The sequence below is a fragment of the Monodelphis domestica genome, chromosome 3 (genome assembly GCF_027887165.1).
Source record: "Monodelphis domestica isolate mMonDom1 chromosome 3, mMonDom1.pri, whole genome shotgun sequence".
Taxonomy (NCBI): domain Eukaryota; kingdom Metazoa; phylum Chordata; class Mammalia; order Didelphimorphia; family Didelphidae; genus Monodelphis; species Monodelphis domestica.
The window spans coordinates 438,167,201-438,183,284 of record NC_077229.1 but is presented as its reverse complement, the minus strand read 5'-3'; the positions used below and the strand labels follow the sequence as shown (position 1 = coordinate 438,183,284).

At 34.7% G+C, this 16,084-nt stretch overlaps 1 protein-coding gene across 3 annotated transcripts in view; it reads left to right on the top strand.

The window, feature by feature from the left end:
• ZFR (zinc finger RNA binding protein) overlaps positions 1-16,084 on the top strand; it is a 73,687-nt gene that overhangs the window by 30,342 nt on the left and 27,261 nt on the right. For all 3 annotated transcript variants that reach the window (XM_001365752.4, XM_007487500.3, XM_007487501.3), the window contains 7 exons: positions 1,890-2,081; positions 2,897-3,185; positions 3,866-4,053; positions 5,644-5,763; positions 6,325-6,470; positions 11,910-12,072; positions 14,287-14,492. In XM_001365752.4, coding sequence (XP_001365789.1) covers positions 1,890-2,081; positions 2,897-3,185; positions 3,866-4,053; positions 5,644-5,763; positions 6,325-6,470; positions 11,910-12,072; positions 14,287-14,492 — 1,304 coding nt within the window. The remainder of the gene's footprint in view (positions 1-1,889; positions 2,082-2,896; positions 3,186-3,865; positions 4,054-5,643; positions 5,764-6,324; positions 6,471-11,909; positions 12,073-14,286; positions 14,493-16,084) is intronic.

Genomic DNA, 16,084 nt, shown 5'->3' with positions numbered 1-16,084 from the left:
TTATAGTTGAGTGTGTGTATGTGACTGTTCAATAGAATGTTATGGTTATGGAACACTAAAAGGAAATTATGGAATTTAGGAGTAGATTTGGTACTTATTGATGAGGGATTATAAGACTGAATGTGAATGAATTGCAGCAGTGTAGCACTCATTTAAACAAACATTAAGCTCCATTTATGTGCAAGACACTTTTAGTCTCTTTGAATAAAGAAACAAAAATAAGACGGTTCCTCTCACTAAGAAAGTTTATATTCCGGTTGAGGATATGAAAGCCACAACATGTACACAAAATAAACATAAATTTATTTAAGAAAGGAATGAATACAAGCCAAAGCATGATGGTAATGGTCAAGGTAGATAGAATATGAAGCCTGCTTTGTTTTGTCTAGATATGTACTGGACTACCCACCCATACAGGTTTGCATTTAAAGAGTTACCAATATGAAAACTTATGTGCGAATTTGTTGTTTAAAAAAAAATTATTTTTAAGATAGCATTAGGCCCCAGATTAGAACTTCCAGAACTAGATGGGTTAAGTCCTCTAGGAAAAATAGTCTCTGCTGTTAGATTAGTCTAGAGGAAAAAACAAGAAGATGGTTGGACTAAGAGGGTCTAAGGCTGGCTAGAGATTGAGTATTAACATCTGGCAGGACACATGTATAAGAGAATTGATCTGAGATCTAAGTAACCTAAGGTCCTAGGCTTGTTACTGCCCCTATAAACTAACTTTGGGGCAGTTTGATTTAATAGGCATTAAGTATCTGCTCTGTGCATGGCTCATGGAGTAGATAAAAATGTAAATAATATTGGTACTTTCCTGTAATGTACAGTCTTAATAGATTGTAAGACTGACCTCTGATTTTTCATCTATAAAATGAAGGCATTAGATTCTATCTCGTAAGGTCCCCTTTCAGTTCTAAAAGTCATTGTGTATATGATTAGTACTAATAATGTGCCTCTTAAAGATAAGATAAAATTTTAAATCAGATGACTTTAAAGAATCACTGTATGCCTCTAAGATTCTGGAAAGTATCCTAAAGACCCTGACCTTAGGTGAGTTACTAAACATTGTTAGCCCTTACTTTCTATAACTATAAAATGTGGTGGTCTAGGTAGCTGCTAAGGAAATCCTTGATCTTTTGCTTCTCTCCTCTTAAAATTAAAACTGCTTTTGTTCAGATAGTACTGGCATTGAAGATCTGTTGAAAACTTCTTTACTTCCTTTTTTGTTCAATATTATAATTGTTTCAAATTATTCTTATTCTAAATGTACATTATATTTCAGCTAGGCTATAGATTAAATTGAGTTTTTGTGAATTTTTAGCCTATGGATTTTATTATTGTTTTTAATGTTTTTCTGGGAAATTAGAAAGTTCCAAACAATTAAATGGCAAATGACATTTTGGAACTCAACCCATTTATAAGCTGGAATCTTTCCATATATTGGGATATATATATATATATATATATAGCTAGATGATGTAGAGTGTTTATTTATTGAATAGGAATGTTTTCCCCTACTTGATTTTCAGTCTGTTGCTAATTATATATATGTATATGTATGTGTATATATATATATATATTACACATCACTGTTTTGATTCAGGATAGAGAACTATATTATTTCTGTCTGTAATCAGTTGTGACTTTTGGTAAAGGAAGACTCCCAATATTATGAAAATTACTGCATTTTTTAAGGAATCATAGTCCTCAGAGCCACCAGTAAGCAAGAATAAACTTGCCTGGTTTGTAAGGAATTCTGTAATGTAATCTTCAGCTACTACTAGAAATAAGCATTATCCTGACTTTTAAAATGAGTGTTAGAGATTTGTAAAGTGGACAATAATGAATGGTATACAAATGAAGGAAAATGTTTTCTTTTAAAACAGACTTATAAAGAGCATTTAGAAGGACAGAAACACAAAAAAAAGGAAGCTGCATTGAAAGCTTCTCAAAATACCAGCAGCAGCAGCACCTCCATTCGTGGGACTCAAAATCAACTACGTTGTGAGCTCTGTGATGTGTCTTGTACAGGAGCAGATGCATATGCAGCCCATATTCGTGGTGCTAAGCATCAAAAAGTAGGTTCCTTTCCTCATATACAGACATCCATGACTGCATACACACCCGTATACATACATGTGTTCCCTTTTGGCTTTATCTTTGGGATAAGGGTTTAAGTAGAAGTAAAAAGTTGCTTTTCAAATTTCAGAGAGCTTCATGATTTCTGTGGTAACTATGGAAATTGTTATTTCCTCTTCCTTTCATTAAAATGCCTAATGCATTACCAAATTTGTTCTGTAAGTCTACCTTGTAGAAACTAAATTAGAGGACTGACTTCACTAGTTGGGAATTATTGGGTGCCAGTATTTCCTTTTCTGTTCATTGTAACTGATTGGTTAAATCACTTAATCTGTCTTTGTCTTGGTTTCCTTATATAACTTAAGATAAAGGTGTGAACACACGTATTTGCCTTAAAGTTATGTTGTGAAAATAAAAATTCTTTATAAGTAAGGTGCTCTAGAAATTTAAAATCTTTAGAGAAGATCCAAGTGCTTTGTATGCTCATGTGGACATACTGGGAATTTTATAGGCAAATTCTAAATTATTTCTTTTTTTTTGAGCTGTAATATTTTTTGAGCTGTAAACTCATCACAATTTCTTGATTTTATAGGTGATGAAACTGAACCTAGTTTAATGAATTCCTAATCTAAGTAATAGGCAGATAGCCACTTATACATAGATTTAGTAAGAAGCAAATATATACAAATGTGTAATAGATGAAATTATAGAAAAGGAGTAGTTGGATTACTTTGTAAAGTGTTGTTTATTATTTTAAAGATCTATGTGCCATACACAGTATGTTTACCATTAGTAATAAAATATGTTTTTATAGGTGGTAAAGTTACACACAAAACTTGGCAAACCCATTCCTTCAACGGAACCAAATGTTGTTAGCCAGGCTACTTCTTCAACAGCCGCATCTGCTTCTAAATCAACTGCCTCTACTTCTGGTATTGCAGCTAGCAACAGTACTGTGAACTCTTCAGTTGTAACTTCTGCAGTCAAAGTTCTTACGCCTGCTACAAACACAGGTCTCAATACAGCATCAAACACTAAAGCATCAACTGTGCCTGCAAGTATGGCTGCAAAGAAAACATCCACACCCAAAATAAACTTTGTTGGCAAGTATAGATATCCTTTGCTTATGAGACTTCTATTTAGACAACTCAAAATCTGCAAGATAGTATTTTATATGAAAACTAATTGGAATGTTATTTTTTTATAAAGATATGACTAACCATTTGTGCCCATTATACTTGTACTGTTGTTTCTTCACCTATTCAGTGGGATGTTCATCACCAATAGTTTTAAAAAGAATCTTTAATAATTTTAAGCCTATTTTTACAAAACACTGAGCAAACTAAGATTAGATTTCAAGTGATCAGAAGTTGATAAAATTTTAATGGGAATTAGCAGATGAGACTTTCAGCTTTCTTTAATCTATCATTTGTTGAAATCAACTTGGACTGTATGAATAACAAAAAAGGAAAATCCTATATAAAAATTTGTTAGTGTAGCTTACTTTCTCCATTTGTGAAGTAGAGATACCACCCAAACTAATGATGATGAATTGTTAAATAGTTTGTTTTTTAAAATAAAGATATTATATATGCTTTCAAGTAACATACTATTTATCAATAAATATTGAAAGCTAAATATTTTTAATACCAGGTCCTTAAACCAAAATGCCCATTTGAAATAATTAGTAAGTAGTAGTGTTGTTATAGGAAGATTCCAATTTAATTTATGTGAAATTTGTTTATGGTTAAAATTCACAGTTTTACATATGCCCTTTTTCCAGGTGGCAATAAGTTGCCGTCAATTAAAACAGAAGATTTGAAAGGTACCGAAAGTATTAAAGCTACCCCTGCCACTTCTGCCGTACAGACCCAAGAAGTAAAATCAGACCCATCAGACCCAGTGACACCTACAACTCTTGCTGCTTTGCAAAGTGATGTGCAGCCAGTAGGCCATGACTATGTTGAGGAGGTATTGAACTGACAATATGGATATTACACAATTGGAACTCTAGATCTGTTGTGAAAAATATATTTCTGAGGAGAAGACTTATTCTTGATCACTTACAAATCTTTATTTTCATAACTTCTATGTCAATCATATTAAATAAGGTGATAGTTTTTAAAATGTGTTCATTACAGGCTGGCTTTCCACCCTGTAGCCTCTTAGAAAAGCTTTTAATTTCTTGCATTCTCTACTTGATAGCACACTTGGTGACACTTAACGATCTAGAATGCTAGAAATAGCAAAAAGGCTTTTAAAGAAGATAGCTTAGACAAAGCCTGGGCATTTTACTTCATAGGAGAGGAAAAATGGAGCTTACTATTTTAACTTGTGTAAAACTGAGGTTACTTATTTAACAAGCAATGCATCCTTTAGGATAAAAAGTTGGGAAAACAGATTTAGCTTCTCAGTTTATTCATATGATGAGAGGGATCTGAATTTGCGATTCTTTGAACCTTCTAGATTAAAGAACAATAGAACCCTACCTGTGAGCAAAGACTTCTAAAAGGAACACATTAAAGTAGGGAGAAATGTTAGCTGAACCCCAGAGAAAGGAGCAGATGTGCTTGTTAAATAACTGTATTTTGGGAAAAGCATGGCTATTTAGGGCCACTATCATAAGGCATTCTATTTCAGTAACCTCCACAGGCATTGCTATATTATAACATTGTGTAATAATTTATCTAGATAGTGACCCTAAATTATCATGAAAATGTTATTGTTCTTTGTTCTCTGTATATTAAGGAGGGAAAATAAAAATCTTTAGGGGAAAATAACATAAATCATTATTAATGAGAAATTGTGCTAGGTTTTTTCCACTCTGAAGGAATTTACTATCTAGCAAGAGAACTAAATTATGTCTGCAAATAACTAATAGCATATTTTAATTATCTTGAAAATTCACTCACCCAAAATAACACAGTAATAATAATTTTCTTGTTTTATGTTGGATACATCCAATATTACTGTATTTATGGAAATTAGGTTTAGAAGTACCCTTAAATGTTGTTGTAAAAACTTAGAACTATCAGTATTTATGACATAAAATATAGCAGGTGATAGGGTGACTTAATTGTGGAAAGAGCATTAGCCTAGAAATCAGAAGATTTGGAGTCTAATCTTGCATTCTGACCAAGGTGATCTCAGGTGAATCAGATAAGTGCTTTAAGCTGTAATGATGTCTGAAGGGTTTTGTACGAAATGATTTTACCTTCTAAAACTTACCTTCTAACTTTTGAGATTCTATTATTCTACTTGTTTCCCTAATTAGTTGTAGCAACTCAATTCAGTGTGGATATGGATAGTTCTACGTTCAAACTGAAATATATAAATAAAGAGAAATTGGCATTAAGTTGTGAACAACAATGTGTGGCACAGGATATGTCTAAGTGCATACTTAACTGTGATTACTAAAAAGTGCAAGTAATTATGACTAATAAAATAACCTTCCTATCATTAGGTTATAGAATTGTGAAAATGGATGTATGTTGGCACTTCTAACATTATGTAAACATAACATGTCTTCCTATTTTTAATGTTCTTTGTTTGTGTCTTTAGGTACGAAATGATGAAGGGAAAGTAATTCGGTTCCATTGTAAGCTGTGTGAGTGCAGCTTTAATGATCCCAATGCTAAGGAGATGCACTTAAAAGGGAGAAGGCACAGACTCCAGTATAAAGTTAGTAGAGATTGCTTTTGTTATTTTGTACTTATTGAGTATTTAAACTTAGAAAACAAAAAATCAAAATGGCACCAGTATGAGCCATAGGACATACCTATTTCTCAACCAATTTGACTATAACTTCCTCGATTTGAAAATGTGTCGGTCACACTTTTTTCTTTTAGGGCAGTGAAGCTTGATTTTCTATTATAAAATTTTTTTGCTCCTTTCTAGATTTTTTAAAAGAGCTTAGTAAGAAATTATAATTCCATGACCATGGAGTATTACACACATTCATATAGTCTTGGGTATAATTTCTTCATACAACACTTTAAGAAAAAAATTTTAGTTATTACATGTATCTGTTTGGATTAAAACTAGTAGTTTTACTAATTATATTTAATTACTATTTATAATATAAATTGTATTTCTTCTTTTATGAACTAGTGAGATTTTATTGTTATGGGGACTTGCCTTCCATGGGAAAATTTAAACATATATGACTGGATAAATACACATAATATTGAAAAATTGTATTGGAAAAGATGATGAGAAACAAATTTTAAATTATTTATATAGAAAAAAGTAAATCCAGATTTGCAAGTTGAAGTAAAGCCCAGTATTCGAGCAAGAAAGATTCAAGAAGAGAAAATGAGGAAGCAAATGCAGAAGGAAGAATACTGGAGAAGGCGTGAAGAGGAAGAACGCTGGAGAATGGAAATGAGGTACTATCTCACTTTTAATAAAAAATGCAAAATTGCTTCATACTTGCTAAATAGCAAGGAGGAAGGAATAAATTTATGATTACTGCAGTGTTTTTAGGCAAAATTAGTTTGTGTACTGTATTTTGAATTTTCAAAGAGAATCAATAGCACAGATCCACTTACATTTTAAGTAACAGTTGGAATTTCCTTAGCAAAAAAAAAAAAGTTTAACCCGTACTATGTATTGGTTCCAAGGCAAAAGAGTGGTAAGGGCTAGGCAATGGGAAAGTGACTTGCCCAGGGTCACACAGCTAGGAAGTTAGCAAAATTAAATAAATGAAACAATGTTAAATTTCCTGTCTGAGGAATCACTAGGTAGCCTCTGGTATTAGTAGAGCTCAAAGCTAAAACTCTGATGTTTTGTCCCCATCGTTATTATAGTTGGCCTCTTCTAACTCAGTGCCATTATTGGAAATCATCACCATCCTGTCCCTCTCTTTAAGACTTGCTAAATATCTAATTTGGCAAACTTGTATTACGAATACACTTGGGGAAAAGCTTTTAGTGCTTCTTCATGGTGGCCTATCTTTAGTTTTTAGGCCACACAAAGACTTTCTATAGAAAAATATTTGGTCTTCTGGTTCCATTTGATGAACTTTAAAAAATTAATCAGATGATAAAAATGTACAAATAAGTATTAACTCTTTTTAAGATATCAAATTTGATTTATATATTGGAAATTTTTTAGACAATTATGGTAGATTTCAGATTCTTTGTACTGATAATCAGATATATGAGGAAATAATACTAGAAACTTTGAGAATAGAACAAGAAAGCACAAGCTTAATGGGTTTACTTTAGATTGATTATCATAAACATATCCTGAATAGAGAACTTAGGGCTGTTTATAAGAAAATTAATGATACCTCCTTCAAAAATGTATGTAAGGGCAGCTGGGTGGCTCAGTGGATTGAGAGCCAGGCCTAGAGACAGGAGGTCCTATATTTGAATCTGACCTCAGACATTTCCTAGCTGCGTGACCCTGGGCAAGTCACTTGACCCCCATTGCCTAGCCCATACTGCTCTTCCACCTCAGAACCAATACACAGTTTTAATTCTAAGATGGAAAGTAAGAGAGTGAGAGTATGTAAAAAACCCTTGAGAGATTTTAAGGTTACTGATTTACAGAGTACTCAAATTTTGTGAATTGGCATAGAAACAGGTTTAATTTTAGCCCAGTAGTCTAGTTAAATTGTTCTTATTTGTAATTTTCTTAAATGATCATAATATACTAAACACTTTTTGGTGTCATGCCTGGTTGCATAGACAGAGACACTGTCATATGGTGGATAGTGAAGCTTGGCCTCAAAGCTAAGAAGACCTGGGTTCAAATGCTGCCTTTGACACATTCTGGGTGTTTTGTCCTGGACAAATCATTTAGTCTTTCAGTATGCTAGACCAAAAGTTGCAGAAAGGTGCACTGACACTTTTAGAGAGAGCTCTGTTACAAGGGAATCACTTTAAAAGACTGATATATATTAATTTAAGGTCGCCAAGGAATCAGCTTTGTAATTCCTAAATGAAAAACTCAAGTCAGCCGTCAGCCTTTTTTGGAGTTTAATTACAATAGGAGCAAGAAAGGAATTAGAGATAGAGAGAGAGAGAGAAAGGGGAGAGAAGGGAATAGGGCTTAAATACCCCTTCTGTTTAGGCTGGGCCAAAAGGCCCAAGCCCTTAGATAGCTGGGGCAAAGAAAAGAGATCAGTCCCTATTACTCACGTGTCCAAAATGGAGAAACAGTCTCAGAGGCCCCCACCTTCAGCTTCCTTCTGAGCCAGCTTCCTCAGAGCCCAGGAACCACACCGACCAAAAACTCAACCACCCCCCTTGAGTCTCCAGACCCTCCTATCTTTAAGGACACGCTCCAAGTTGCCTCCCCTCAGTCCTCACATCTACCAATCACTCTTCATCAATTTCCCTGTCAATGGAGGCTCTCGCTTAACCCAGGACCGCCCAGAGGTTTCTGGCTTTTGCACATGTCTGTTGAAGGTCATATTTTTCAAATGATTAAATCTTTACTCCTTTGCTACAGCCCTTTCTAAATCCTGTTAACTTGAGTATGGTAGAGATTGGAATAATTAAATTTTGATCTAGGCTGCAGCCCTTACTCAATCCTATTAGGACTGAATAGGGTGGAGATTTATTCCAAGTATCTCCATTGTATCAATTCTAAAATCAATCAAGACTCAAAGAAATTCCTGTTCTATGCTTAAGCATAGGTCAAAGTCCTTTCCATTGTTCAGCAAAGGGTTTCTGTCCTAAAGTAATCTTAAGAAGGGAAGAGAAGGAACCTCCCATGCCAATGGAGTTCCCATTCCAATAGACTATCAGTAAGAAATTTTCCAAGTATGAAATATCCCAATGGTGAAATTTTCAACAATTATAAGTCTAAGGAAATTTGAGGTTTACAGCTCTAAAAGTGAATGAAGTCCAGGGCCTGTCCCTATCCATAATACTCTCTCCTGGGCTCTCTTCTCTCTTTATACAATTCTGTTTGTGATCTCATCTTATTCCATGGATTTTTTTTTTATCTTCTCTACGCTCATGACTCAGAGATGTACTTCTCTAGCCCCTCATCTCACTCAACTGACCGCCAGCTTCATATCTCTAGCTACCTTTAGACATCTTGAACTAGATGTCCCAAACATCTTAAAGTTAGTATGTCCAAAACTGAACTCATTCTCTTTCCCCCCTAAACTCTTCCCTTCTTCCAATCTTCCCCTGTTGTTGTCAGTGGTGCCACCATCCTCCAGGCTCAGAAGCTAGATGTCATCCTCAACCCTTCAATTATATCTTTGTAATATCTCACACATAGTCCTTGACTCTCTCTCTGACTTTGACACCAGCCTTTAAGACCCTCATGCCTGGAAGTTTTATCTTTCTATCACTAATCTCTTCCACCCTCCTGTCCTTCAGTCGGCAATTAAATGATTTTCCTAAAGTGCAGATGTGACTGTGTCACTCCCCCTACTCAATAAATTCTAATGGTTCCCTGTCATCATCTGTATCACATCCTTTAATTGAGTTCAGAACCTTTCCCTACTCCAGTCATGTACTCAAAGCTCAATTGACACTGGCCTCCTTGCTGGTCCTTAAATAAGATATTCTAGTGCTCAACTCCAGGCCTTTTTACTCACTGACCCACATACCTGAGATGGTCTCTCTTCTCATCTCTACTTTCTCTGGCTCCCATCAAGTCCCAGTTAAAATAATCACCTTACAAAAAGCTTCCCCACCACCACCACCCTACCCAATCTGTCATAATTCTGGTGCTTAAAGAGAATGAGAATCTTTGATTCCTTTTAAAAAGACCACAGATAATACAATTAATCAGTATTTAGCCAAAGGAAGTAATTAATCTGGGACAATGATTAGTGATTTCTAGAATCATAGTAAATATATTTTATCAGATTATTAAGTAAAACCTAATACATTATTAAGCTGAACTTATGTGATAGAAAATCTGTTGGGAAGCATTTGTAGTAGGGTATGATCTCACCCAGGCAGAAGGCTTGTGTATCTTGAGCCGGAGACTGTGCAGAAGGCCTATCTATCATATAAGGCACATCCAGAAGAATGATGGTGCCTTTGGACCTCTCATGACAATGAGGTCGTGCGTGACCTAGCTTATCAACTTGAGGGCCATCTTAACAATCGGGACTCAATAAGAAAACTGAAGCCTCTCCTCAAGAAATTAGCACCCATTCATTGTTAAGAACATGCATCTCCCACCCATTGTCAAGAAATTGTTTTTGTCAGAAAATATATCATGATATAATGAGCAATGTTAGGGTATAAAAAAGAGGGAAAACCCTCATTCATTTGTCTTCACTAGGAGAAAACCTAATGACCCAGCTTCACTGAGAGACACTGGTCTTTCTCAATAAACCTGTTATTGACTTGGCTCTTTGCCCCTTTGTTTTCTTTCGGATTGGCTTAAAAACATTCCTCACGTGCCTTATCTCTGTTGAATATTTCTATTTTATCCTCTATATAACCTGGTTGTACATAGATATTTTTGTGTTGTCTTCCCCATTCGATTGTAAGCCCCTGGAGAGTAGGAACTCTCTTTTACTTTGCTTTATATCTCCAGCCCTTAAGCACAGTATTTGACACATAGAAAATGCTTAATGTTTATTAACCTTTACTTCAATCTTAGAATCAATAATAAGTATCAATTCCAAGGAGGTAGGATGGTAAGGGCTAGGCAATTGGGGCTAAGTGACTTGCCCAGGGTCATATAGCCAGGAAGTATCTGCAGCTAAATTAGAACCCAAGACCTCCCCAAGGCTCTAGTCCTGGTTCTCTTTCCACTGAGCCACCTGCTTCCTGCAAGTTTGACCTATATGAACCCAGGGTCCCATTTAAGAGTTAATCCTTTTTTTTCTCACCAGTTGGAGTTGGTGCTACACAATAACTGACAGATATAATACTTTATAGTTTACAAAGTAGAGTCTCAGTTGAGCTCCATGATAATTCTTTGAAATAAATACTATAATTGATATTCTGATTTTATAAGCAAAGAGTCTAAGGCTTAGTTTAAGTGATTTGCCCACGGTAATAGAACTCTGATGTCAAAAGAAGAATTTGAATTCATTTTTTTGGTTCCAAACCCCACCCCCCCCACCCCACCCCCACACACACCCCTATAAATAAATATATAAATAATTGAATCTTTCCTTACAAGCTCTAAGCCAACTGTCTGCATCCCTACCCACCTCCTAAAGATAGGAATTTCATTGCAGTTTTCATACTCTGTCCCACAAGAAGGCATCATTATAGTTCACCATCTTAGAATGACAAATGGAACAATAAAGAATAATTGAACCTGAGATGGTCTGGAAGAGTTAAAAGGAAAAAGTGGGGAAGAATAGGAATGATACCTTTTCTCCACTTAGAGAGTCCAGAGAAATTAATTTACTATCTTATCATCTTCCTTCTTTTTTTTTCCCCTCTACTACTACTCCATAAAAAGATTGCTTTCAGGGGGGCAGCTGGGTAGCTCAGTGGATTGAGAGCAAGCCTAGAGATAGGAGGTACTAGGTTTAAATTTGGCCTTAGACACTTCTCAGCTGTGTGACTCTGGTCAAGTCACTTAACCCCCATTGCTTAGCCCTTACTGCTCTTCTGCCTTGGAAACAATACATAGTATTGACTCCAAGATGGAAGGTAAGGGTTTAAAAAAAAAAAAGATTACTTTCATTTGCACTTAAAAAATCAAAGTAATATGATTAGATGTAATAAAGAAAAAAATTGTAGCCTATACATTTATCATGAATTTTCCTCAATTTTTACTTTGTTTTTTGCACTTCATTGGTCACAAATCATGACTAATCCAAAATTATTTTACTAGAAATATATGTATTTTTATTAATAAACACATAATATAAACTATTTCAGACGCTATGAAGAAGATATGTATTGGAGGAGAATGGAGGAAGAACAGCATCACTGGGATGACAGACGCCGAATGCCTGATGGAGGGTATCCACATGGTCCACCAGGGCCACTAGGCCTCTTGGGGGTGAGACCAGGAATGCCACCTCAGCCTCAGGGGCCTGCAGTAAGTTTTTGTCCTACAAATTTTGGATGGAATAGGTTGAACGCCATTTGGAATTTGAAGTGGGGAGAAAACATTCTTGAGAATTACTGTTAATATTTTCATCTGATCTACTTTCTAGATTCTTCAGTACATGAGAACTTCTTGTGGGTTCCTTGATACTTTCACAAAACTTTATTACCATATTGGTTTCTACATGTCATTGGCCTGGGGATTACCTTTGAAATTTTATTTCTTCACATAAAAGGCTACCTAGCTCTTGTGGGGAACAGAGGGGAGCTACTTTTTTACTTTGACCTTAAAGTATATTTTAGCTTTCTATTAAAAGTGTCTCAGAGCTTTTTGTTTTCTTGCTTTCCCTGATCATATGAGACGTCCTATTGAATGTGTGAAGAAAAAGGGTGTTAAAATCAAAGCATGATACCCAAATAAGTGGCTCTCTCCTGATGAAGAACATTAACTCATTCTGCTTCAAATTTAGCACTCCTTTTCTCATCAGGAGAGGTCCAAATCATCTGAGGATCAACAAGAAGAAAAAAGAATACATGGAAATAAGGAGCTCTGGAGTCAGAGGACTAGGGCTCAAGTCCTGCCTCTACTACTTTGCCACCTCTGTGACCTTGGATATGTCACTTAACTTCTCCAAGGATGTCACCTTCCTCATCTGCAAAATAATTTTAGACTATCTGGTGTAAAAGGTCTCTTCCAGCTCTAGAGTTTTGTTCATATGTAAATATATATCTCCAAGCGGGATAGAATCTAGAATGGGAAAGTATTTGTGTTTGAAGAAAAAGAGATCTTTCTTTTTTACTTCATCCATCAATTCTAACAATGCTCACATATGGATATGTAGAAATTAAGCTATGATGGGTGATTTGCACCAAGGAGACTTTCAGGAGAAAAAAAGCATGAAAATGACAAATGTGTAAAATAAAAAAATGTACCAAATGTATTTTTTTAAATGAGCACGTTTACTTTATTTAGGCAGTTGCAGTGTACCTATAGATCCCGCCAAAAAGTAATTAATTTTGTTTATTTTAGGGGAAATACTTGAAACAGGTTTTTGTGCATAAATTACATAAGACAGTGTAAGTTGTAAGTTTACATTATTTTTGCAGGTATTATAAAGCAGAGTCAATTTAAAAGTTTTATGTAATTGATTATTCACTTCTATTAAAAGGATAAGAGGGGGCAGCTGGGTAGCTCAGTGGATTGAGAACCAGGCCTAGAGATGGGAAGTCCTAGGTTCAAATTCGGCCTCAGCCACTTCCTAGCTGTGTGACCCTGGGCAAGTCACTTGACCCCCATTGCCTAGCCCTTACCACTCTTCTGCTTTGGAGCCAATACACAGTATTGAATTGGCTCCAAGACAGAAGGTAAGGGTTTAAAAAAAAAAAAGGATAAGACCTTTTTCTGGAAAAAAAAATTAAGTTATTAAACTTTTATTTTTTTCTCACTCCTATCCCTCTGTGCCAAAAGCAAAACAAAACAAAACAAAAAACCCTTATAACAAAAATAAAACAAAAAATTCTTGGATTGGTCATGTCCAAAAATGTATGTCTCATTCTGCACATTTAGGCTAGATGAGTAGCATCATCCATCCTGGAATTGTGGTTGGTAATTACATTAATCAAAATTAAATCTTTCAGAATTATTTATTTTTACATTATTATGATTGTATAGATTATTCTCCTCGTTCCTCTAACTTTACTCTGTATCAATCCAAAGAAGACTTCCCCAGGTTTCTCTAAATAATCATCCCTTTCATCATTTTTTAAATGGAATTATAGAATTATATTTGTATACCAAAATTTGTTCACCTTTTTCTCCCAGTTTCTTCTAACTACAAAAAGCTACTATATTTTTGTACATGTGGGACTTTTTTTTTCTTTGATGTCTTTGAGGTATAGGCCTAGAAGTGGTTTAGTTGGATACAAGTTTAATAGACATAAAGCATAATTTCAGATTTCTTCCTTACTATGGCTAGACTAATTCATAGCTCTACTAACCATGGAGCTATGTTCATATTTTTCCACAACCCCACCAATATTTGTCATTTTCTCTTTTTGTAGAATTTTTCCAGTTTTTTGGTTGTAAAGTAGAACTACTTAGAAGGGCCTTAATTTGAATTTCTCTGTCATTAAAAATTAAATATTGTTTGAACAGAAGCAAATTTTTCCCTTTGTTTAAATGAAATAATATTTTTCTTCTACGTAGCCTTTACGTCGTCCTGATTCATCTGATGACCGTTATGTAATGACCAAACATGCAGCTATATATCCAACTGAAGAAGAGTTACAGGCAGTTCAGAAAATTGTTTCTATCACTGAACGGGCTCTCAAACTTGTTTCAGACAACATGTCTGATCATGAAAAAAGCAAAAGCAAAGAAGGGGATGACAAGAAAGAAGGCGGCAAAGACAGGTATGTTTTTTTTTTTTAATTTTCAGTAAACAAAAATCTACCTTCTCTCCTTTCCCTCACCCCATTAAAAGAATGAAAGAAAAACAAAATCTGTGTAACAAATGTGCACAGTCAAGCAAAACATTTGCCATGTCTAAAAAATATGTCTTAGTATATACCTTGGGTCCATCCCATGTCACAAAGCATATAAACTGCTCAGACTAACAAAAGAAGTAAAATACTTAAATGTTTTAGAAAAAAAGATATTGAATAAGCAATCAATGAATTCCCTAAGAAAAAATCCCAGAATGTTCAAGTTACAATTTCCAATACTGTATAATTTGGAAAAATAGATAAAGAAGGAGCCCTATCAAATTCTTTTTATGACACAAATATGGTTTTGATTCCTAATCCTGGGAGAGAAAAAAAAAAACCAGAACCAATTTTCTTAATGAATATTGACACAAAAGTTTTTAAGTAAAACACTAGCAAGGAAACTAAAAAAGATTGTACACTACAACCAACCAGGATTCATACCAGGAATTCTGGGCTAGTTCAGTATCAGGAAAATGTATGAGCATAATTGGGTATGTCATTAACCAAAAAAAAAAAAAATCACAATTATATCTAGAGATATAGAAAAAACCTTTGACAAAATACAACACCCATTCATTTTTTTTAGTCGTTAATTTCTATCTTAGAATTGATACTAAGTATCTATTGTAAGTCAGAAGGGCAATAAGGACTAAGCAATGGAGGTGTTAAGTGACTTGCCCAGGGTCACACAGCAAGAAAGCATCTGAAGCAGATTGAACCCAGGATCCAGCTCTCTTTCTACTGTGCTACCTAGCTATCCCTATACCTATTCCTGTTTAAAAAACAAGCCATCCCCCTCCCCCAAAAGAAAAACATAGGAATCAATAGAGCCTTTCTTAAAATGAAAAATAATATCTATCTAAAGCCTAGAAGCTATAAAAAGGATAAACTTGAAGACTTCAGTGAAGCAAGAATATCCGTTACTACCACTATTATTAAATAATTGTTTTAGAAATGCTATATATAACTATAAGACAAGAAAAAGAAATTGAAGAAAGGCAATGAGAATCAAAACTCTCCACACTTGATATGATAGTATACTAAAATGTAAAGATTAAAATTAATATCCAGTACTCCCAAGTATTATATTTAATAATATTTATTAAATATTTATCTTGAAGTATAAGGAAGTAAGGCTAGCAAAAACCAAGAGTCGCTCCTCCCTCCTCCACCATGGATCCTGAGAGACCACATGGGCAGAAAAAGAAACTCAAAACTACCCCTATGTAAGGAGACGCACAAATAGGAAAAAGAAAAGGGGATTGTGGGAAATTAGTCTCTAGGGTTCAAGATTCTAAATACATTAAGAATCGACTGACAATTAACAGCTTTGGCAAAGTTGCCACATATAAGATAAACCTGCAAAAATCATCGGCATTTCTATATACTATTAACAAAACCAAGCAGGAAGAATTAGAGAAAGTTATTTAAAATAAGGGCAGACAATATAAAATACTTGGACAGTATAAAATACTGCTAAAACAAAGCAGAGATTTTATGAATACAGTTAACAAAAC